The sequence below is a fragment of the Armigeres subalbatus genome, chromosome 3 (assembly GCF_024139115.2).
Source record: "Armigeres subalbatus isolate Guangzhou_Male chromosome 3, GZ_Asu_2, whole genome shotgun sequence".
Taxonomy (NCBI): domain Eukaryota; kingdom Metazoa; phylum Arthropoda; class Insecta; order Diptera; family Culicidae; genus Armigeres; species Armigeres subalbatus.
Window position 1 is genome coordinate 334,463,407 of NC_085141.1, and position 25,927 is coordinate 334,489,333.

General features: G+C 37.1%; 1 protein-coding gene across 8 annotated transcripts in view; it reads left to right on the top strand.

Moving 5' to 3' along the window:
• LOC134225720 (cholinephosphotransferase 1) overlaps positions 1–25,927 on the top strand; it is a 61,570-nt gene that overhangs the window by 26,885 nt on the left and 8,758 nt on the right. For 2 of the 8 annotated variants that reach the window (XM_062706019.1, XM_062706020.1), the window contains exons 3-6: positions 8,029–8,163; positions 8,694–8,828; positions 17,348–17,506; positions 17,581–17,745. In XM_062706019.1, the coding sequence (XP_062562003.1) occupies positions 8,029–8,163; positions 8,694–8,828; positions 17,348–17,506; positions 17,581–17,745 (594 nt within the window). Of the gene's footprint in view, positions 1–2,175; positions 2,305–8,028; positions 8,164–8,693; positions 8,829–17,347; positions 17,507–17,580; positions 17,746–25,927 lie in introns of all 8 variants that reach the window. The other 6 variants (XM_062706021.1, XM_062706016.1, XM_062706022.1 and 3 more) reach the window with 3 other exon arrangements.

A 25,927-nucleotide genomic window follows, 5' to 3' on the forward strand; every position in this document is an offset into this window, starting at 1 on the left:
GGCCTGACAGAACCGCGCCAGTGGTATCAATGTGATCTTGAAGTTGCTCTGAATGAATCGAATGAATGAATGTATATACAGTCTCTATATATGAAAATGAGTTTTCTTTTTCTTTGAGACATTATAACTCACGAATAGTTGGACAGATTTTCAAGATTTCCTCACTGATCGATTCGCCTTGGGATCAGCTGTGTGTACATACTAATAGCTGATCAATTTCGGAGAAAGTTGAAAAATTGTCCAAATTTCATGAGTTTCATGAGTTCTGAGATCGGGCAGGTTTGCCTAGTCTCTATATATAAAAATGAGTTAGCATTTCCTTTGAGGCAATATAACTCACGAACGGATGGACCGATTTGGAAGATTTTCTCACTAATCGATTTGTTTTGAGATCAGCTGTGTTTGAAGAAAAGAAAGAAATCATCGGGAAAGTTGGGAAAATGTAAACATGTAACGTTTTCACGATTTCTGAAGAAAGCCATCAAACTCCAACTGAAACCGATCTAGAGTGCGATGCTGCAATCGAATACAGGTGCCTGAACGAGATCGGGCAGGTTCGACTAGTATAAGATAAATCCTTATCGTTCTTACCCTTATGCATTTCCTTTGAGACAATTTAACCTTTTGAACGTTTAAACTAATTTGCAAGTTTTTCTCACTCATCGATTCGTCTTGGGATCAGCTGTATTTCTATATACAAAATGTTTGAAAATTTGACGGGAAAAGTTGAAAAATTATTAAAATACACGATCACACGAAAATTGATCTCGAATACAGGGTCGCAAACAACTCATTAATTGACATTTTGAATCCCAAACTCAACAACAAACCTGAGCAACCGTAGCGTAAGTTCTGCTAGTTGTTTATAATTTCTACTGAAACATCAAATTTCTTAAGCTTATGGATTTTCGAGATATAGGCAGTATATTGTTAACTGGTTTACTTTTACATCTTTGTTTCAGCTCAGCGTTTTTATTACAGGTTTTGGTTTCTATTCATTATATTGAAATAATAGCGAAGAAAAAAAGGTTCAAACTGGCACGTTTTGTATTCGACCGAAAAGTATTTACCAATTTTGTGACCTATTTCTTAATTAATCTTATCATGCTTCGTAATCGTCGATTACTTCCCAGTACAGTTGTCAATAGGTCAGAATATACATCGCCATTCGACAGCAAGGTGTACGTCCCGTAACAAAGGAAAATAACTACAAAAATACCAAATTTTCAAGAAATAGAGTTGAAGCAATCAAGGAAATAATACAGTATTGATTCTTCTTCTACGATACGAATGGTTTTTTCTTACATTTCTATCAATGTTAAACTCGTATGTGTTAATCATCTTTTTAATGAAGAATACTTTTTCGTTTTTCCTCTTCCATCTGCCAATAAGTCTTTTTTCAGAGAGACTCTTTTACTGTGAATTGATTGAATTTAATTTATCCATGTACCTATTGATAATATTTATTCAATGGAACTTTTACTTTCCTATGGAGTGTATAAATTTCGCCCATTGACGCTCCGTTTATATCTGATGCCAGGGTCGCGAGGTGGCGTGATTTGTATTCGTACCACTTTAGCACGTATCTGTATGGGTGAACCGTGATGATTAAACTACCGATAGTCAGTTTTGCACGCTTATGTCAATAATTTTCCGCATAGCGGTCGACAGACCGCTACCGGCTAAAGGTTCAACGATTTCCCTTTCGTTTGAAGCAACGTCGTAAAACAATTCACGCCTTATCACCATACTCGTTGCGTGCTGTATGCGCAATGATTGCTCAAAAAAGGAGATTACGCGGTCAACCTGGAGGTAGTTTACCATCCAACGGCCGACATATGACAACACACCCCACTTAGCAGTTAGCTTTGCCTGAATTTAGTTTCTTTTCACAGTTCAGTAATTAACAACCGTTCGGATCCGTCTATAGTCAATCATCACCCTCATGAATAAATCCTTACCCAAAAAGCAGCCATGAATCGCTTGCAATATCGTTACAAACCAATCAATCATCACCTGTATGCAACCTCTCTAAACCTCATCTGTATTTTCTTCATTATCTCTTCCCTTGCTCGTTATGCGTTGCGTTCATGAACATGTTTTCCCCTTCTTAAACCGCCCACTACTCGCTCCCCACATGTACCTCCTCTCATCGCTACCCTCGCTAAATTATAGATATTCGGAAACTTTGAAGTCTGGAACTCCATGTCCATGATGACGGTCATCTGCGGCACCTGGTCGCTGATGCACTTCTTCGCAGTGATACGAGCCGGCGGCGTCGGCAAGAATGGATCCACTGTAGCCGTAAGTTTTCCCCGTTTCGATATTCCCTCCTCGCTGTTATCAAAACCTGACCCATAGCTTCTTCTATCCTTAAAAAAATATATCCTCTCTCGCCAGAATCGGAACACCCCCATCTATTCGTTGCCCCTCAATTCGACAAGCTATTACTACTTCAACTGTTTACCCTGTTTTGATGTTTCAATAGCAAGCTACAGTTTATCATTCAAACTATGATTCACAGTTTGTATTAACAACGATCGCCCAGTACCAAACATTGATGGAGATATGTCGATTGCGATTATCTGCTAAACATGGCAGTTGTTTACCGTGGATATGCATTTATTTATTTTTTTGCTGATAGCTCACATCTTCAATTTTTTTTTGTCTTTCTCGTACAACTTTTTTTTATCTTATAGCGACATTTAGCGATTAGGTTTTCCAAACCAACTATTTATACATTTTGTGGAATTTCTATGGTCAATATAGGACAAAGATCTATCTGGACACCAATTTCATTCTCGTTCGTAACGTTTATTACTCGGCCACATTTTAAACGAAACGATGGAATTTTGATTGCGATCACAAATATAATATTTTTAGTATTTGGTTTAGTTTCTAGAGGAAATATCGTTGTTATATAGTAAATGTTTCAGAAAGGCAAAGATTTAAAATTTGTAGAGATTTTTTTCTGGTTAATGTATAAAATGTTTATGTATAAAAACTGCCGTGAGGAACACCCACGGACTTCTGGAGAATTTTTTGCATTAATCCCTCAAGGAATTTCTGAAGATGTTCACCAAAGAAATTCCACAAGAATTTTCTCGGAGGAATTTCCATGGAAATTTCCCCAGGTTTTCCTGAAGGAATTTTCCCAAGAATTCTCGAAAAAGTAACCGTTTTTATTTCATTCTCTAAGATATTTACATAGAAAAAATCCCCGCAGGAGTTCTCCAACCAAGTCGAGTTAAGCACGAGACACTGAAGACGGCCTTACACTTGAGGTCGAAATACGTGAATTTAAAGATAACAACGTGGTGGAATTAAATGGAATAGTACTTCCCGAAGGAATTTCCGAAAGCATTCCCTAATGCATTTCTGCAGGAATTTCCGAAGTTATTTTCGTAGGATTTTCCGCCACATTTTCACCGAAAGAATTTCCGTACAAATTTTATCAGAAATGGTAGCTGAACTTCTTGGAAAAATGTTCACTGGAATATGCAGAGGAATTTCCGCAAGAATTTTTAGAATAAATTCTCGCATGAATACTCAAAGGAATTTTCGCAGAAAATCGCAAAAGGATTCCCTGAGGTATTTCTGAAACTATTCCCTGAGGAATTTCTTCAATAATTTCCATAGTAAATCCCGGAGAAATTTCCGAAGGAATTCCCGACAGAATTTCTGCAGCAATTACCGAAGGAAATCCTGAAGGAACTTCTGCAGGAATTCCTGACAGAATTTCTACAAGAATTCCCGTAGGAATTCCAGCAAGACTTTCCGAAAGAATTTCCGCACGAATTTCCGGAGAAATTTTCACAAGAATCCCCGAAAGAATTTCCACAAGAATTCACGGAGACATTTTCACAGAAATTCCTTGAAGAAATTTCACAGGAATTCCCATAGAAATGTCCGAATTGTGTTTTTGCAGGGATCCGCGATATTTTGTTCTGCTTCTTTTCAATAAGTTTCGAGATCCGCGTTATTTAGTTTTTTTTTGTGCAATCAAAAAGGATATTACTTAGTGCGCCATTGAAAGTGTTTTTTGAGCACAGAATAATCTAGAGATGAGCGTTGTTTTGATTAGAAATAGCAGTGCGATCTCGTGGTCCGCCTTTTTTGGTTTGCTTTGTGCGATAGAAAAGATAATTAGTTAGAGCGCGATCAAACGTGTTTTTGGAGTGCAGAAAGATCTCGTAATCCGCGCCATTTAGTTCTGCTATGCGCGGTCGAGCGTGTTTTTGGAGCGCTAAACGATCCCGAGATACACAGAATTTTGTTCTGATTGTGTTGTCTAATAGAAAATTAATTTGTGCGCGATCGATCGTATTTTTTGAGCGAAGAAAGATCTTCAGATTTGCATTATTTTGATCTGATTTGTTGGTTTTATCTCGTTTGTTGGTTTTGTTTGTTTTGCTTTGTGCGATTGAAGAGAAAATCAATAAGTCACAATTGAACGTGCTTTTGGAATGCAGAACAATTTCGAAATATGAGTTATTTTGTTAAGAAAATTATTTTGAGCATTATTTTGAGTAAGGTCGTCTTCAGTGTATCTTACTTGACTCGAATTAGTACGAGACACTGAAGACGACCTTACTGTTGAGGTCAAAATACGTATCTGTCAAAGAACAATCGAGTGGTGGAATTAAATGGGATGGTACAAACTCGTCTTATGACAAGTGCGTTAATTTGTTTTTTTTTTGGTTTTATGCGCGATCGAGTCTTTTAGAAAGCAGAACAATCTTGAGATCCACGTTATTTCATTTCGCTTTGTGCGGTCGAAAGATGTCGAATTGATCGAATTGATGCGTGATCGAAACTGTTTCAGGGAATGCTGAACGATCTCGAGCACCGCGTTATTTTGTTTTGCTCTGTGCGGTCGAAAAAAATAGTGTGCGATCGAACGTGTTTTTGGAGCGATCTTGAGATCCGCGCTATTTTGTACAATTAAAAAGAAAACAAATTATTGCGCGATCGAACGTGTTTTTAAAATGCCGAATGATCTTGAATTCCGCGTCATTTTGATTGATTTGGTGAAAAAGAAAATAATTATACTGTGATTGAACTTGTTTTTGGACCGCAGAATGATCTCAAGATCCGCGTTTTTTGTTCTTCTTTGTGAGGGCGATAAAAATAGTGTGCGATCGAACATGCTTTTGGATTGCAGAGCAACTTCTGAATCCTCGTTATTTGGATTTGCTTCGGGCGATCGAAGAAAATCAGTTCGTGCGCGATCTAGCGTGTTTCTGTTACGCAGAACCAGTTCCATACCCGCGTTATTTTGTTTAGCTGTGTTGTGAGTGATCGAACTTACATTTGGAAAGCATAACGATCTTGAGATCCACAATATTTGGTTCTGCGTTATGCGGTCGATAAGAAAATTAATGAGTACGCGATCGATCGTGATTTTTTAGCGCAGAACAATCTTGAGGTCCGTGTTATTTTGTTTTGTTTGGCAGTACCGAAGAGAAAATCGAGTAGTGCGCGATCAAACGTTTGGAGCGCAGAACGATCTCATGTTCCGCCTAATTTTGTTCTGCTGTTTTGTGCGCGTTTGAACGTGTTTTTTGAATAGCAAAGCGATCTCAAAATCCGTCTTATTTGGTTCTGCTTTGTGTGGCCGAAAAGTGTCATTGACGTATTAGCGCGTGATCAAGTGCGTTTTGGAGCGTTATTTGAGATCCGCGTTATTTTGTTTTGCTGTTTTCTGCGCTATCAAATGTATTTTTGGACTGCAAAAAGACCTCGAGATCAGCTTTTTTTGTTTTGTTTTGTGCAATTGAAAAGAAAAGTAATTGAAACCCGATTAAACGTGCTTTTTGCAAAAATAACTCGAATTCCGCGTTATTTTGATTTGCTTTGTGTGGTCGAAAAGAAAATTGATAACAGTGATCTGGACATCCGCGTCATTTTGTTTTGCTTTGTGCGTTCCAAAGAGAAATGAATTAGTGCACGATCGAACGAGCTTTTGGAAGTGCAGAGCGATCTCCAGATCCAAAATATTTTGATTTGCTTTGTGTGGCCGAAAAGAAAAATCATTAGTTCGCGATCGAACGTGTTTTTGAAGCGCAGAACGATCCCAGGATCCTCGTTGTTCTATTTTTTTGGTAATCCAAAGTGTTTTTTGAGCACAGAACAATCTCAAGTTCCGTATTATTTTGTTCTGATTTGCGCAGTCGAAAAAAAAAAATAGTGCATGATCGAACGTGTTTTTAGAGCGATCACCATTTTTTCTAGCTTTGAGCGTTCGAGAAACAATATTTGCTAGCTCTGCCACAAAATGATTAATACTTTAACTCTACGAAGCATGTCATCCATGTAAATGCGGAATTGTTCCGAACGAATTTGTATGGACAGTCTTCATTTATTGTTTATTGTTGGAAGGTATGTATGGTATCAAGTTGTTAAATCGAATGTTTCAATCAAACTATGCTGAAAAGCCTATACGATTAATTCGTTTATACGACGATAAAATTTTTAGGTTGCACATTTTTTGGTATGGAACGCGCTTATGATACAATTGCAACTGAAATATTTGAGGTTCAAATATTTCAATGCAGTAAGACAATAAAGGAAGGATGCTGAAAGCAAACGAATATAAGTAAAAAAAATCGATGTGAGTAAGCGAAATCGAAATAAGTCCAGCGAAATTTATAACATTTAAACACCTATGAACAAAATGGTTCATTAATTAAAAATATTCATATCCAGTTGTTTATGTGAGCTGTCAGCATTAAAAATAATTATATGTCCATGAGCATTTCCAACTCCATTTGATATCAGTGTTTTTCATCGTGAATAATCGAATGTTTCGTTTACCCTCTTATCGTTACTAATGAAAAATTGCTGTGTGTGTGATTGGCACCATCACTAGAAATCATACAAAAAAAAGCATGAGAATGAATGTGACTGCTCGAGCGATGATACGTTTGTGACTTATACCCAGAAACAAAAAAAAACATATTTCCTTAAAACATCTATTAAAGTGTTAGAAAAAAATGCATTCGTTCTAATCAATATACTGCATGTTATTGATGTTTGGCGCGTGATGTTCTAAAATAAAACGTCCATGTTGCTGCATGAGTTTGTTGTTTACTGCTGCAAATGTTACTTGTGACAGAATACACAATTCCGAAAGGATATGAACACGTTCAATGGTTTTCACTTTTTGTAATAAAACTATATTTCCCAAGCGTACACGAGAAACTTAAAAAGAAAGATCCCTGTATTTAGATATTTTTTATTAAAATTGTTACTCGATATAATACCAGATCCTGTAATATACCCTCAAGAATATAAATATTTTATGGAAAGTTGATTTGAATCTTTTACTTTCCTTAGAATTCATTGGGTGTATTAAAAAAATATCGATTTTTCAAAAGAAGTTTTGAAAAAGAAAATTAATCAATATTAAAAAAAGAAATACGTTTCTTATTGACATCTCATCCTACAAGAGAGAAAGTGTCAACTTAAAATTTTAAGTCGCCTTTCACACTTCTAACAATTCTTAGAATTGCCAATTTTGGGCGCCAAATATGACAAATTCAATGGTAAGCGTACCAGTTGTGCGTAGGAATTAAAGTAGGTAAATAAATTATTTTATATATGGTAGAAACGATTATAAGTAGATCTTTTAAGAATTATTTAAAATATATTGAAGTAAAATCTATTGTTGACAATGAAAAATATAAATGTTCAAATTGTGTACTATGCCTATTTTGTTGGTACAACAGATTCTTAAATAATTAAGTATACATAGTACGTCGGCGTTAACTCAACAAATATTCTCTTTTCTTCCTGTAACGATCGTATGGTTCCCTTCCATATCCATATCTGTGTGTATGTGTGTCCGCATAACCATGCTAATCACTGCTAAATACGTTCATCATGTGATGGCACGACGCACTTCAACATCCGGGGACGGTCACTGACGACGGTGATGTTGACGTGCCCTGGTTCCACGCGACGATCATAAACCACCCACACACACCACCACCATATCTGCGTATTTCGAAATTCAACACCCGCCAGATCCCGGTAATTGGAGGCACGTGGAACGTGTACGCGGTCTGTGCGTTCTTCTCGCTCGGCTATCTGCAGGTGTTCATCACCTTCTGTAGAACCTTCCACGAGGGTGGCGTCGGTAAAAATGGCTCAACGGTTGCTGTAAGGATCAACCCTATTGGTTACACGTTATATATTTATTTCCCTTGTTTTTTTCCACGTTCGTTGAAATTATTTTTTTATATCCTTACTTCGCCACTTCTCGGGGACCAATGCTTAACATCCACGTCAAGGGAGGCACTAATCCTAGTGATATGGGTTGCAACGCACACTTATAACCTGCAAAAGCCACTCATACATAAATGCTACCGCTAGTGCCGTTAGCAACCAATAGATGGCCTTAGTAATAATGCGAATAACCGTATTTTTTGGGGATCAACCATTCGACAAGGGCGGGACTAATCAGCGGGTCCTTATTCTGGAGCTTACCTTAATCCACCATTTTGTTCGATTTACTAAGTTACCTTTTTGTTTTCAACCCTTTCTAACATGGTTTCATCTATAACAACTACCACTGCCTCTACTACTACCAATGCTGCCTCTACCACCACTACTACTTCAACCACCACTACTACCGCTATCTGCAAACTGCAAAAAAAAATCAAATAATACAAACTACCGAACAAATACAGCTTCCGATGCTGGGTGGCATCGACATTAAGATAGTACCACTTTACTTTGCCGTGTTTGTGTTTGGGCTGTTAGCGTATGAGAACGCGTCCGTGATCTTCACGGGGGGCGTCGGCAAGAATGGATCAACCGTTGCCGTAAGGATCGTGTGTTTTGGCTGCGTTCCTCCGTGGTGGTTAACCGTGTAATTATTTTTCATGTCCTTGTTGGTAGGGCCACCACGGGGGAAATGCACCGTGTGTTCGTTTGGATTCGTTGTTGCATATTAGTTTTGTTTGTTTTGATTAGTAACATTAGATAACAAGTTGTTGTGTTGTGTGTTTTTGTATGTGCTGTAACCACAGTTTAGTTTGTAATTTTAGAAAATAAGATCATTCCGCTCTAACCACATACAAACTTCATTCCATTTTGTCATATCATAATAAAATATCGATTGAATTCTCACAGCCCTGTATTGTTCGATCTCGAAGAGTTCGATGTGAAGCGGAGATGTTTCTAAATGAATTTAATTTACGCCTCAGTTCATGATTCAATTATACTCGTTTGTATAAACAGGTATACATTTATCACATATAACGAAAAGAGCTGCACTGACGTACCTATCAGACAGTCGACGAAACGCTAAATTGATATGAACTGGCTAAATTGATATGATTGCGATATCGTGTTAGACTGTATAAGAAATACGGCGTTATGGTACAGATTTGTTCCCGATTCTGGACTACTCGGTTGCGTGGGAAACATTTGTTAATTTGCAACTCAAGCTAAGTAAATCAAATATGGTGCTAGTTTGATCATAAACATATAAAATATGTAAATCGATTTTGCAGTTTATATTTCTTATTATGTTTCCGTTCTATGAAACGTAGTAGACTCAAAGTATTAATGTCCACATATCCCATTCCATGATCAGATAACACGAACACGCTAACTTTCTCCTACTCAATGACTGAGTGAAATTGTATTGCCCTCTCTATGAGTAGTCCTGCTTTTGATAGAAATTGAGTAAAATTTCCGTGGTAAGAAAAAAACGGCAATACAATTTTACTCAGTCACTGAGTAGATGAAAATTAGAGTGAAGGGCGACTCGACAACGAGAAAGAAATGTTCTATGCACTGCTGGAGCAGAGAGACGATCACTGGCGTAGTCAGAGTTTTGGTTATGGTGGGGCATTTGACAATTTATCGTTATTGAAAGTTTCGAAATTTGTTCAACATGTGTTCATTACATGTTACATAAGGTGAGAAAAACACCGCAAGGTAGTTCGGGGATATTCTGGGTCATCAGAACTGTGTTTGAACATGCGATCTGAAGCTGATAAAAATCTTTTTTCTGTTATTGAATGTTTCGATATGCCTTCAGTTATATCCATTACATCATGCAAGGTCAACAGCTTGGGACATTAGATCTACAGCTGCTCAAAAGCTTTTTTAGGTGTCCAAAGTTTCAAAGTTACATCTTCTGAAAGATCAAAAGATTTCATCACATAGTTTTTGAATATTCTGGGTCATCCAAATTGTCGTTTAGTTCGGGACTTGAGATCTACAATTGCTAAAAGACTTTTTTTGGAACTCAGAGTTTCAGTATGCATTCAGTTATATCCGTTACTTTTGCAGGGAAGTGTACAGATATCGCAAAGAAGTTTTTTATTCTGGGTCACCCAAACTGTCCTTGAGTAAGTGGTTAAGTCCAATAGATGTTTCGAACTAAATCTTTCACATGTGCATATGCACAAATCGAGTTTTCAACATAGTAACTCAAAAACATTTTGGAAGGCCCAGAGTGCCCTAAAATTATCTTCCAGGAGATGTGAATACATGTTGAAACAATGAGTAGCGAAAAATGTACTGAAGCCTCTATATATCGCAAGTTCTAAACTCAAGAATAGTTCGGTTGACCTATGACATCCCAAAACTATCTTACCATGCCCGGTGATCTTCTGAAAGATGTTATGGGTATGGTTGAATACATATCCAAGCTTCGAATGACGAAAAACGCTAGCCTCATGGCTGTAGATCAGATGTTTAGGACCCAAAGACCTGCCTATTCGGAACAACTATTACACTGTATGAAAGACTATATTGCCTAATTTTTTTCATTGAATTTTTTAAACATCGATGTAACTCTAAAATGACAAAACTTACAAAAAAGTGTTGTATGGCGGACTGTCGTGAAATTCCCAGAAGTTTTCTGGAAAAATATCCAAGAAATAAAAAATCGATTTCTACACGGAAAAAAATAAATGTTTAAAAAAACTTAAATCAATATTATAAAAAAAACCTCATCTCTGAAATCGATGAAATTTTTTCCGCAGATAGGTATTTCAATTATCTAACTTTTCTGGGAATAATGTTCCTGTGACATATTTAGGGAAAAAAGTCCATATTGAGTGAAAATTTATCAGCGTGTTTAATTCCTACAGCGCCAAATATAGGTTCTGCAGCCTATCATCAACCAACGACACATTTTGGACGTATAAACATTTGTTTAGGAAGCAATTTAGCATAATCTAACATTAATGTGGACCAACATTTGAAAAGGGCGTATTTTTCCTAGATTTCTTATATCAATGTTACACACAAATTCTTCACTTTGTAATCCAGACTCCTCATGCCCCTCGATGAAATTGGTGATATACGTAATATCGGGGCGATGGTATTAAACTATTTCATATTGTATGAGCCCACCAGAAGATCTTTTGATGGAACCGATTATAAAGATGGGACCGAAGGTACGGATTCTGAACGAAAAGATTAAATAAATTCATTAGTGTATAGAAATTACTATTATTTTGAATACTATCTCGGTGCTTTTGGTAGAGTTGAAATATAGAAGTAGTTCGAGTAGAACTACATCTTTACCAAAGACAACGTGTAGTATTATTAGGCAAGGCAAATATATGATGGATAGTTGAATTAAATTTGCTAACCTTGCAATTCATCGGATTCTTGAACATTTTTTGAATGCTGAGATTCGTCAAATTGCTGACCACTTGGGGGGGGGGGGGGCTGAGATCACTTGTGGAAGGTCATGGATCTTTGTCTTCGCCACTCGTTTTCATTCTGGTGCATATATCCCATTTTTTTCAATAATTCTCGCGTGATTTTTGAAAACGTCGTATGACTAAATATCTAAGCTGCATTTATTGCAATACTTTCACCTTAACACGCTAGATAAAGCAATTTTCTTCAGATCTCTGTTTAAAAATCCGATGTAAATGTTAGTAGGGTTTCGTAATAATCGAAAGAGAAAGTAAACAAAGAGAGCCTCTCTTTTGAACTTACGATGTTTTCAAAAATCACACGAGAATTGATGCCGATACACCTTTCAGTTTTTTGAAGCGAGTGCAATTTGGATTTTCAATATTTGCACATCATTTTTGGCACTTGATTTTCGACAATTTCGCATATGCCCAGTTCTTAAACAGGTTTTGGTAGACTCTTATACAGCATTATTGGAAAGTCTGACAATCGCCGGTTTGTGTACAGGTACTAATAGGTAGTCAGCAGCAATGAATAAACAATAATATTTCGAATTATGCATCGTACGACATCTTCAGGTAATTCAACGGTTATTTAATTTAATAAAACAAACGCTGAGAATAACAATGACTGCTACCCTTATGATTTTGGGTACAATTAAATATCACTTCAGTTTCGTTTCCAATGCTGCCCGTTTTCAAAACAGTTTTTTGTGAACTCAATTGTTTTCAAGGTACTTCTATACAAAGCGTCAAAGAAAATATAAACCCCGTTTCAAATGTGGGTCCACATTAATGTTAGATTATGCTAAATTGCTTCCTAAACAAATTTGTATATATGCCTAATGAGGAGTTAGAAGTCTGTTCTTCCTGCTCCTTTTTCCTTCTTACTTCTTCCTGTTCATTCTTCCTCAACTTTCTCATTCCTCACTTCTAATTTCTTATTTCTTCCCTCTTTCTTCGTCCTTCCTTCTTCCTTCTTTCTTATTACTCTTCTTTCTTCTCTTCCTTCTTTATTCTCACTTTATCCTTCTTCCTTGTACCTTGTTCTTTCTTCCTTCGTTCTCTTTTCTTCTTTTTTCTTCTGCCTTCTTGCTTTTTGTTTCCTTATCCTTCCCTCTTACTTCCTTTTTCTTGTTTCTTCCTTCCACCGTCTTCCTTCTTACTTCTTCTTTCTTTCCTTTTGCTTTCTTATTAGTCCCTTTTCCTTTTTCCTTCGTCCTCCTTCACGCACTGAATGAGGGCCAAACGAAAATAAAAACTACTACTTCTTCCTTCCTTTTGCCTTCTTTCTTCCTTTTTCCTTCTTACTTTATTTCCTCCGTTTTCCCCTTCCTCCTTTCTTCTCTCTCGCGTGATTTTTGAAAACGTCGTTAGTCCAAAAGAGAGGTTCTCTTTGTTTACTTTCTCTTTCGATTATTACGAAGCTATACAAACATTTTTATCGATTTTTTTCACAGAGATCTGAAGAAAATAGCTTTGTCTAGAGTGCTGAGGTGGAAATACTATAATAAATGCAAATTTTGCTTTGATATTAGTGACAGAGAGCGTAATAAAAGAGAGTCTCTCATTTGTACATTAGACGTTTTCAAAAATCATGCTAGCTCTTCTCATTTCGTACTCCTTTCTCACTTCTTAATTCTCACTACTCACTTCTCGCTTCTTTCTTCTCACTTCTCAATTCTCACATTTCTTATCCCACTTTTGACTATTCACTTTTTATTCATCTCAATGACCATTCGGCCTAACGGCCTTAGTCCTAATGACCCAGCATCACGCGAGATGCCCTCCGCCGGATCTTCACATAATAGACGCACGCAGATTCTTGTACTTGCAATTGTATTGTATCCCAAGCTCTTGGCGATGTTTTTATTGTAGTGATGGGGTATTGTATTCATGTCTTATTTTTAATCATCATTGGGACTATATCTAGTCTGTTGGTGTAATTCAATAAAAAAACAGAAAACGACTAAAATATAAAGTCTTTCTAAAAAAAAAATTTCTATGCGAAGAAAAAACAAAAATATATTAGCACTTTTAAAAGTAGAAATTGCATTGCACGTATAAAAGAAGTTTTGTATTTTTTTAAAGGTAGATTTTATATTTATTTATTGCTTCTACCCTAATTTCTTTATTGGTAATTTCCTATTTTTATGGATCATTTCTAATTCTTTATGGAAATTTTATTTTGCTGCCACCCCAAAACAATTTCTGTCTGTTGATCTTCTAGAAGATATTATGGATATGGTTGAGTGCATAGCCAAGCTTTGGGTAACGAAAAAGGCTAGCATCGTAACAGTAACGGGTGGTCAGTAAAAACCGGGAATTTCAATACTTCAATACTTTTATATGAGAACATTAATGCTTTCAGAGAAATATTTCCTTATGTGAATGAATCCTTAGAATATTCAGAAAATGTCGCCCACACACTTTTACTCCAACATGTTGAGTTGTTAAAAAAAATCGGTCCAAACTGGAGGTAATGCGACGCACATTGCACCGAATATCCTGAGAAAAGTACACGGTGGACAATTTTAAACGTGAAAATTTTTCGAACACTATTAATTGTGTTGGTCAACTGATCTCCGTTGTATACAAAAGGGATTAAAAGAACAAAGACACGAAGCAACTCATAAATAGGATCAGAAGCATCATCCGAAAATGGCAGCCGTCAAGCGGTCATGTGATACCTGCAAGATTAAACTAGGCCGCACGGCGGACCACGGACCATACACTTTTATTCATTAATCTAAGTTTAAAGACAAAGGCCAACTCTTTATATAACGTATATTAGATAGAACTGTGCTGCTTTGTAGTTTTCTTCTTGAGCCATTCTTTCAATTCCCGCTTTCTAGTGGCCATCCGTTAGATCGCAAGTTCTGGACTCAAGGGCAGTTTGGATGACACAGGTAGCTGGAGATCACAAGTAATTTGAAGGGTTTCTCCAGAAACTTGCAATTCCTGGAAATCCGTGGGAATTTCCTTCAGGAGCTCCAACGAAAATTCCTCCGGAAAATTGTTGGAACAGTGATCCTAATGTTATTTTAGAAATTCATCCAGAAATTTTTTCTGAAAATCTAACTTTTTTTGTATATAACCTAAGAAATCGTTAAGGAAATACCTTCAGGGTTTACTTTGAAAAATCCCCCGGAAATTGATACAGAAAATCCTTCGAAAGTTCCCCCATAAATTCCTCCGGAAACTGCTTTAGAAATTCTTACATACATGCTTCCTTCCCCTTCGGAGATTCCTCCAGTTATTCCATCGGAAACTCAATTCCTTTGGAAATTTATCCAGTATTTATATTTATGAATTTCTCCCAAAATTTTTAGTACGAAACACTAAAAATTTCCGAACGAATTTCTAATGAATTTTTCCCTCGGGAAGGAATTTTCGAGATTTTTAAATTTCTCCAAGAATTCCAGCAGATATTCCTTCAGGGATTTCTTCGTACAATCCCTCCGGAAATTAATTCAATATCAAAAGTTAATACAGAAATTTTCGAAATTCTTTAACAACTTTCTACAGGAATTCATTCGGGAATACTAAAAAAACTCCTTAAGAAATTATTCCGAATATTCCTTATGAAGTTTTTTTTTTAGAATGTCCTCTATGAATTTACTTTGGAAACTCCTTCACGAATTTCTCTGGGAACATTTTTATCGGAAATAATTTGAAAAACTCTTTTGGGAATACCTTCATAAATTCTTTTAGGAACTCCTGCAGAAATTTCTTTAAAATTCAATTGAATATTAATTTAGGAATTTCTTTGAAAATTTATTCAAGATTTCCTTCAAAAATTTCTCCAGGAATTCCTTTGGTTGTTTTCTAGATTTCATTCTGAAATGTCTCTAAGTATTCCCTAAGAAGTTCCTTCAAAAATTCCTCCAGAAATACAAATGATTACTTTAATTCAGAAAAGTGTCCCCTAGTTTTGGACACTATTGCAAAATTGAAAAAAAATTGAAAATTGAACTTAACTGAACTTTACACAGGTGTGAAGAATTGCTATTTAGTCACGTGAAAAATCTCACTGTCCGGATCTAAGAGAGCGGATCAAATATTGAGCATTTCCACCTAATCCGAATTCATTTATTCGATTCTAATATTGTTGATTCAAACCTTCTAAAATAAGGTGAAACAATTTTGAGCTTTTCTTCAATTTTAAATTTTAGACAAAGTTTGTTACATGAGGTTTCTATATTCCATGCAGTTAAAGGACTTTTCAATAGCTTCCTTTTGTACTTACTGCATAAGATGGTGGAAGGTGCTCTATCAATGTCGTTTTGAGAAGTGTCCGGTGCTGGAAAATACTTGAATTTTAGTGAAAAGCTGTTATCTATTAGTACACTCGGTTTTAGCGGTTTTAACGATAACTTCATTTTTTCAGTGGGACAAATTGACTCGAGTTTAAGATTTTTTTTTATCAAAGGTAACATGGGACAATTATGCGTAGAACGGCAGTATACCTACGTTGTGAAATTATTGTACGAAAACATGAATCATGGGGGAGAGAATAATCGGTTAAGCATGTCATGTGTGGTCATGTGGTAGGTCGTGGCTGCTGCCATGATTTTGATTTTCTTTGACTGCATGTTGTAAGTTAAAGTATATCATATCTAAGAGAACACTAATTTCACAATCTCTTCTTACACGATTAGTAAATAAATTTTATTTCTAGCAGATATATATGTACAGTATTCGCTCATCATTAAAGTAGTTGGAGTACCATGCGTCTCCATATTGCTCATTTTTTCAACATTTCTTGGGATAATGAAGAGAAAATTTCCACCCTTGAGCAAAAATGAGTAAAACGCCGCCTTAAAATTCAGCGAGTAGATGATTTTTTTTATAAATAAATATTATGTGATCTTTTGAGGGTTTGAGGTTTTGCCCAGCCTTCGGTCTTTGTGCGGTGTTATAGATTTTAACACATATAAAAACTGTAGGAATACAATTTTATCTTGAATATTTTCATAGTGTTCGTTCATATAATCCTCCATAATCCATTACATTTAATCGTAATCATAACTGCTATGTCATTTTGGAAACTAACTACGTCATAACAATTGGCATTTCGTAATCGGCTAGCTAATTAGTAATATATTTTATTGATCCGGAAAACATTACCTAGTTCTAAGTACTAAACCAAATGATTTTCAACGAGTATGTTGCTTGTATTGTGATATTGTATGTTTGTATGTGCGTGTGTTCGTGTTTCGTTTTTGACTTGGCAAAGGTAGTGTGGTAAAAGCTTGGCAAAAATAACAAAACAATGAGTATAACACCAAATTTTGCATTTTTTTTACTCACCAACACAAATATCGACGGACAACCAATTACAATACCTTTTCTCCATCAAAGCAATACATCCTCTATAAATAATAGCATAGTCCACGTCCTTCAGCGATTTTCCTATATCCTTGCGTTCGTATCCCAACTTCCCCACCACAGTTCACTTTATTTCATGTTCATTGTTTCTCAAGAGTTGAATAATAAATGCCACGGAAACTATTTATAACCCTTCCTAATAATGTACATAGACATAAAGGCGTTTATTTTTCAACTTTTTCCATGTTTCTCCATTTCAAACTCTGAAAAGAAACCGACCAGGTTGTACTAATTTATGCTTTCCTTTCGTCGACACGCCTCGTATGCCTCCGGGACAAATGCAGGGAACCAGCGTCCTGTCGCCCATCATTCCGTTCCTGTTCGTCGTGGTGCCGGCGTTCGTCATCTCGCAAAAGTCCCCCGACCACATCTATGAAAACTACCCCGCGCTGTACATCATGGCCTTCGGGATGATTACCGCCAAGGTGACCAACCGGTTAGTGGTGAGTATGATGAGGTTAATCGTTTAGTATTATGACTGATTAGTAACTGGGGTGTTTCTTGTTTGCTATTTTAGGTTGCCCATATGACTAAGAGTGAAATGGAATATTTGGATTGGGGCCTGATAGGACCCCTGTGCCTGTTCTTGAATCAATACTTCAACAGTTTTCTTCCAGAGTACTACGTGCTCTGGTTTGCGATGCTGTGGTGCTCTGTGGATCTGGTCCGGTACTGTGGTCAGGTGAGTTAGTTAATTAAGTCAATCTACTGCCAATAATCGCAAAAAATCGGGATCTACTGGAAGAAATAATTGCCATTTCCCAATTTGGCAAAGAGTATCTTTTACTGTACTGCCGTGAATCGCATATCTGTCCCATCTTTGCTGGGTTTCCTATTCATATGGGACAAATATGCGATTCACGGCAGTGTACTAGGTTGCACATATTAGACATATCAAGAATCCGAAAGATATTCAATTTGCAATTGTTTGTATTCGGATTCTGATGGTGTTTCCCCAAAAGTAAACTTTAAGTGGTCTCGTTGTGTAGGGGTTACTTGATACTTGATGGGCTACAGCTCTTCGATGAACCTACGCCGAATGGAGTATCCTTCTCCACTGGACTCGATCCTGGGCCAATCGCTTCCAGTCGCCCTGAACATTGAGCGCCCTCAGGTCCTCTTCAACTGCAAAAAGCCATCGTGTACGCGGCCTTCCACGAAGCCTGCGGCCTCTTCCGGGTTCTCTACTAAATATTATCTTCGCTTGTCGTTCTTCCGGCATACGAACAACGTGACCAGCCCACCGTAGTCTGCCGTGTTGCATAAGCTTAATAATATCCAGCCCTTTATACACCTGGTACAATTCGTGATTCATGCGACGCCGCCAGATACCGTTCTCCTGTTTACCGCCGAGTATTGTCCGCAGCACCTTACGCTCAAACACTCCGAGAGCTCTCCGATCAGCCTCCTTTAACGTCCATGTCTCATGGCCGTATAAAGCCACCGGAAGAATCAGAGTAGTATACAGCGCGAGTTTTGTTTTCGTTTGCAGACTACGGGACTTAAGCTGGTTACGAAGTCCGTAATAAGCCCTATTTGCAGCTGCAATACGCCTTTTCACCTCGCGGGTAACATCATTATCGCACGTCACTAATGTTCCAAGATACACAAATTCTTCTACCACTTCAAATTTTTCACCATCCAGCACTATTTCGCTACCACCACCACTAATGAACCCACGTTGATTGCCAGCGACCATGTACTTCGTTTTGCTGGTATTGATCGTGAGTCCAATCCTCGCTATCTCCCTCTTAAAAGGCGCAAAAGCCTCTTCCACGGCACGGCGATCAATTCCGATAATATCGATATCGTCCGCAAATCCCAGGAGCATATGCGATTTTGTGATAATGGTACCGCTTCTTTGCACACCAGCTCTCCTAATCGCTCCCTAGAGCGCTATATTGAACAGTAGGTTCGAGAGTGCATCACCCTGCTTTAATCCAACTAAGGTAACAAATGACGTCGATATTTCATCCGCAACCCTTACACTTGATTTCGATCCGTCCAACGTTATACGAATCAGCCGTATCAGTTTCGCCGGAAAACCATGTTCAAGCATAATTTGCCATAATTCATTCCGTTTCACTGAATCGTACGCCGCCTTGAAATCAATAAACAGATGATGTGTCTGCAAGTTGTACTCCCGGAATTTATCAAGGATTTGTCTCAGGGTAAACATTTGATCCGTCGTTGATCGGCCCTCACGAAAACCTGCTTGGTATTCGCCGACGAAGGACTCTTCAAGCGGTCTCAATCTGTTGAACAGAATACGGGACATAATTTTGTACGCCGAATTAAGGAGGGTTATTCCTCGGTAATTGGCGCACTCCAGTCTGTGCTCTTTCTTAAACAGAGGGCAAATGAGGCCGTCCAACCAGCTAGCAGGCATTTCCTCGTCTTCCCATATTTTCGACATAATATGGTGCAGAACTTCATAAAGCTGCTCACTGCCATGTTTGAGAAGTTCAGCCGGGAGCTGATCCTTCCCCGCAGCCTTATTGTTTTTCAGCTCTTTGACAGCTTTTTTAACCTCATCTAGTGTAGGTGACTCCACAGCTTGTCCATCGTCGCTAATATTTATTCTGTTCACCGATGCACCGTCACTTCCTCCATTCAACAAAGTCTCGAAGTGTTGCTTCCACCTGGCAGCCACTTCAGTTTTATCTGTCAGCAAATTGTTGGTCGTTGCACATGACGGGAGATGGCGCTGTCTTTCTCCGCACGCCATTGACAGACTCATAAAACCTCCGCATATCGTTCTGCTCCATTTTTTCCTGCGCCTCACTAATCACTTGTTCTTCGTACTCTTTTTTCTTCCTGCGGTGGGTTCGTTTTCGGCTGCTCTTGCTTCCTTGTACCGATCTCTATTCGATCGGGTACCTGACACCAACATCCGGCTTCTGGCAACGTTCTTCTCGTCTGTCACTCTCTGGCACTCCACATCGAACCATCCCGTCCTGGGTCGCCTCTGTGCAGTGCCTACCACTTCTCGTGCTGTTGTGCTCACCGCTCCATGGATCGACTCCCATAGATCGTTGATGTTGTCGCTAACGTTGATTGCACTTATCCGTTCGTCGAGCTTCTGGCGGTACTCAGTCGATACTCCTTCCGCCGACAATCGCTGGATATTGTAACGCATCGTTCGCTGTGATCTTTCGTTCGATACAGTTGACAACCGTGATCGAATTTTACTGACAACGAGGTAGTGATCAGAGTCAATGTTCGGACCTCTGAATGTCCGCACATCGATAACATCCGAGAAATGGCGCCCATCCACCAGAACATGGTCTATCTGGTTGCAAGTTTCACCATTTGGGTGTCTCCAGGTGTGCTTTCGGATGTTCTTTCGTGCGAAGTAGGTGCTACTGATGGCCATCCCTCTGGCAGCAGCAAAATTTACTAGCCGTAGGCCGTTGTCATTGGTAGCGGAGTGAAGGCTCTCCCTACCGATTATGGGACGGAAAAAGTCCTCTCTACCGACCTGAGCGTTAGCGTCTGTAGGGGTTATCACGCCTATTTCGATTGCTGAACTCCGGAACAGTTTGGAGAACTTAGAACATCTGGCTTAGGAATGATTGGATTGCAAGTTGTACGTACACAATAGCTCAATGAACATGTGTGGGCTTGATGGGTTCACGTCGTTGTGGTACACAGCGTAGCTGACCGATCTGAACACCCGAACGATTTAGAGAACATGGAACTTCTGTAGGAATATTGTTTGTATTACAAAATCTATCTACTCTGGAATAATTTTGAACACACTTATGAAGAAAGCTGATACAAGATCGTTGGAGAACTAGCTGGAATATAGTCATTTCAACCACCGTTTTGTTTTTTTTTTCCAATAGAGTAGAGGCTTCTAGGGATGTTCAAAATGTTCATGTGACATTTCCCTATGGAAAGGTAGTAAACTGTGGTAGTTTTTACAATTTTTCGTGATAAGAACTTTAAGTTTTCCTCATATTTACTACTAGTTTATTTGTGGACGCAATAGCGCCCGTGGCAAGTGTTTGTTTTTTTAAATTTTTAACAGTGATAGATTCTTTTCGGCATTTAAAAAATCAAAATTTTCAACGTCTGTTGTCTGTGATTTTTTTCATCATATGCTGTGTCTGGTTGTCTAAGGTTGTCACTGGTTTTGTTTTCTGCATCTGATAGTAAAAAAAAATTGAAGTGTTAAATATTTTATTTTTTTTGTGAGAATCTCCCCGCGTGCTGCGTCTGGTTGGCTAGTCACCGGACAGACAAACAGGGCTATTATATATATGATTTACTACTAGTTTATTTGTGGACTAGGGTGTCCCAAAAAAAATCGATGTTCGAAAAGTCATGGTGCTCAACCCTGAAATGAAAGATATACCTGTCTGGATAATTTTTGTAGAACAAACCGAATTTCTAAAAAATCGTTTAGAGGTCGCGCTAGATCAATTTTTGAAAAATGACCTTTTTTTAGGTAAAAAATCAAATATTGGGTTTTTTCACAATTTTTTTGAGGGTCACCCATTCGTTTTATATTTTTTTATTTTTCTGTGGATCTTTGCCCATTGTCTCCATGAATTAGTTTTTGGTATTATGTGTTTTTACAGTTTGCAGAACTTTTTAAATATTGAAAAAAAGCACATTTTTTGACTAATTTTTGAAGTTATTTCATTCTCACACAAAAATTTTTTTTTCTTATTCAGAAAAACTTACGTACTAAAAAGAGCTATTTATAAGGAATATTTTCATAAAAAAAGATCCAAGAAATGTTGTTCTGGGGCTAATATATTGCAGTTTTAGTAAATAGTTAAAAAGTGTACAAATTCGGTACTTTTTCTTTACATGTTATAATTTCATCAAGATTGCACCAATATTTTAATTTAAATTAAAAACAATTCAAAAGCAAATAAATGGGAATATTTTCTAGGTAACATAGCTTTTCTTTCCGATGGAGTTCGTTATCTGAATTACAGGATTTGGTCGGAGTATATGGATGGAGCCTGTTATAAAATTATATCACACCCAACAGTTAATATGTAGCAATATACAAGTAATTAGGTTTACTATGATCTCTTTATTAGTTTTGATTCAATTATAGGATGCTTTTCACGGTACAAGAAAAACAAGGCAGGCTCAGCACGTATGTAAACATTCAGTTTGAACGTAAACATGTGTCGTCACTACTATCTTCGCACAAGCTGAACTGAGATGATGCTCTACGGTCTCAGCATGCTTAATTTTGTACTCTAACATGTGGCAATAAAATATGCGTCTCACTTGACGTGTCACTTTTGGGGCCATCCACAAAGTACGTCACGCTTCTAGGGGGGAGGGGGGGTTCCGAACAGCGTGACGACTCATACAAAAATTTTAGAGGTTTAATACAAAAAGTGTGACGAAGGGGGCAGGGGGTTGAAAATAGCCAAATTTTGCGTGACGTACTTTATGGATCTTCCCTTTCTTACGAGCCTACCTTGTTGTCTGTATCGAGTCGAGTTGTCTGTATACAAGTCGAGTCAAGTACAAGACACTGAAGACGACCACACAGTTGTGGTCGAAATACGTATCTGCAAAGATAACGAAAATTAACTGGTGGAATTAAATGGACAGTACTTAATTCGTCTTAGACGGTTTAATACATTCCACTAAACGAGCTTAATATATTTTTCGGAACATTTCTTGGATATTTTTTTATGAAAATACTCCTTATAAATAGCTCTTTGTAGTATGTAAGTTTTTCTGAATGAAAAAAATATTTTTTGTGTGAGAATGAAATAACTTCAAAAATTAGTCAAAAATGTGCTTTTTTCGATATTTAAAAAGTTCTGCAGACTGTAAAAACACATAATACCAAAAACTAATTCATGGAGACAATGGGCAAAGATCCACAGAAAAATAAAAAAATATAAAACGAATGGGTGACCCTCAAAAAAATTATGAAAGGACCCAATATTTGATTTTTTACCTCAAAAAAGGTCATTTTTCAAAAATCGATCTGGCGCGACCTTTAAACGATTTTTTAGAAATTCGGTTTGTTCTACAAAAATTATCCAGACAGGTATATCTTTCATTTCAGGGTTGAGCACCATAAGTTTTCGAACTTCGATTTTTTTTAGGACACCCTTTTGTGGACGCAATAGCGCCCGTGGCAAGTGTTTTTTTTTCAATTTTTAAGAGTGATAGATTCTTTTCTGCATTTAAAAAAATCAAAATTTTCAACGTCTGTTGTCTGTGATTTTTTTCATCAAATGCTGTGTCTGGTTGTCTAAGGTTGTCACTGGTTTTGTTTTCTGCATCTGATAGTAAAAAAGAATTGAAGTGTTAAGTATTTTATTTTTTTGTGAGAATTTCCCCGCGTGCTGCGTCTGGTTGGCTAGTCACCGGACAGACAAACAGGGCTATTATATATATGATTTACTACTAGTTTATTTGTGGACTAGGGTGTCCCAAAAAAAATCGATGTTCGAAAAGTCATGGTGCTCAACCCTGAAATGAAAGATATACCTGTCTGGATAATTTTTGTAGAACAAACCGAATTTCTAAAAATCGTTTAGAGGTCGCGCTAGATCAATTTTTGAAAAATGACCTTTTTTTAGGTAAAAAATCAAATATTGGGTTTTTTCACAATTTTTTTGAGGGTCACCCATTCGTTTTATATTTTTTTTATTTTTCTGTGGATCTTTGCCCATTGTCTCCATGAATTAGTTTTTGGTATTATGTGTTTTTACAGTCTGCAGAACTTTTTAAATATCGAAAAAAGCACATTTTTTTGACTAATTTTTTAAGTTATTTCATTCTCACACAAAAAATATTTTTTTCTCATTCAGAAAAACTTACATACTACAAAGAGCTATTTATAAGGAGTATTTTCATTAAAAAAGATCCAAGAAATGTTGTTCTGGGGCTGAGATATTGCAGTTTTAGTAAATAGTTAAAAAGTGTACAAATTCGGTACTTTTTCTTTACATGTTATAATTTCATCAAGATTGCACCAATATTTTAATTTAAATTAAAAACAATTCAAAAGCAAATAAATGGGAATATTTTCTAGGTAACATAGCTTTTCTTTCCGATGGAGTTCGTTATCTGAATTACAGGATTTGGTCGGAGTATATGGATGGAGCCTGTTATAAAATTATATCACACCCAACAGTTAATATGTAGCAATATACAAGTAATTAGGTTTACTATGATCTCTTTATTAGTTTTGATTCAATTATATGATGCTTTTCACGGTATATAAAAAACAAGGCAGGCTCAGCACGTATGTAAACATTCAGTTTGAACGTAAACATGTGTCGTCACTACTATCTTCGCACAAGCTGAACTGAGATGATGCTCTACGGTCTCAGCATGCTTAATTTTGTACTCTAACATGTGGCAATAAAATATGCGTCTCACTTGACGTGTCACTTTTCTTACGAGCCTACCTTGTTGTCTGTATCGAGTCGAGTTGTCTGTATACAAGTCGAGTCAAGTACAAGACACTGAAGACGACCACACAGTTGTGGTCGAAATACGTATCTGCAAAGATAACGAAAATTAACTGGTGGAATTAAATGGACAGTACTTAATTCGTCTTAGACGGTTTAATACATTCCACTAAACGAGCTTAATATATTTTTCGGAACATTTCTTGGATATTTTTTTATGAAAATACTCCTTATAAATAGCTCTTTGTAGTATGTAAGTTTTTTCTGAATGAAAAAAAAAATGTTTTGTGTGAGAATGAAATAACTTCAAAAATTAGTCAAAAAATGTGCTTTTTTCGATATTTAAAAAGTTCTGCAGACTGTAAAAACACATAATACCAAAAACTAATTCATGGAGACAATGGGCAAAGATCCACAGAAAAATAAAAAAATATAAAACGAATGGGTGACCCTCAAAAAAATTATGAAAGGACCCAATATTTGATTTTTTACCTCAAAAAAGGTCATTTTTCAAAAATCGATCTGGCGCGACCTCTAAACGATTTTTTAGAAATTCGGTTTGTTCTACAAAAATTATCCAGACAGGTATATCTTTCATTTCAGGGTTGAGCACCATAAGTTTTCGAACTTCGATTTTTTTTAGGACACCCTATTGTGGACGCAATAGCGCCCGTGGCAAGTGTTTTTTTTTTTTTCAATTTTTAAGAGTGATAGATTCTTTTCTGCATTTAAAAAATCAAAATTTTCAACGTCTGTTGTCTGTGATTTTTTCATCAAATGCTGTGTCTGGTTGTCTAAGGTTGTCACTGGTTTTGTTTTCTGCATCTGATAGTAAAAAAGAATTGAAGTGTTAAATATTTTATTTTTTTGTGAGAATCTCCCCGCGTGCTGCGTCTGGTTGACTAGTCACCGGACAGACAAACAGGGCTATTATATATATGATATGATAATCGTAAGCGTATATTGGCGGAAGAAAAGAAAGCAGCGAGAGTTTCAAAAATGTTAACAAAATTGCTAAGTCTTAAAATGTACAGTACAGACCTTTCGAAAACAAAACTCGGCCAACCCCTACTTATGGCTTGTATTCCAGGGAATTCCTGGAATGGAACAACTGTTGATGGCATGCCCAATTTGGTGCTTGAATCGTTTAGTTATGCAAAACCTCTTCTTAGTCGTATTCTTTTTATGTACCCCTCATAAGCGATGTTGAAAAAGTATAACACTTTGGGTCTCCGGGACTCCTATCAAAAGTTCGTTTTTAGAGTGAAATGATAACCTTTCGGTACACCTTAGTTGCATTGGCGTAATAAGACCCTGTTTTCTCCATATTCAGCTCCTTCCCGAAAATTCTCGAATATTTTACTACCCCATTGTTATCTTAGTGGTAAAGTGATAAATTCGGTCCAACCACCTTTTAGGCAATTGCGGATCAATCACACACATCCATATTCT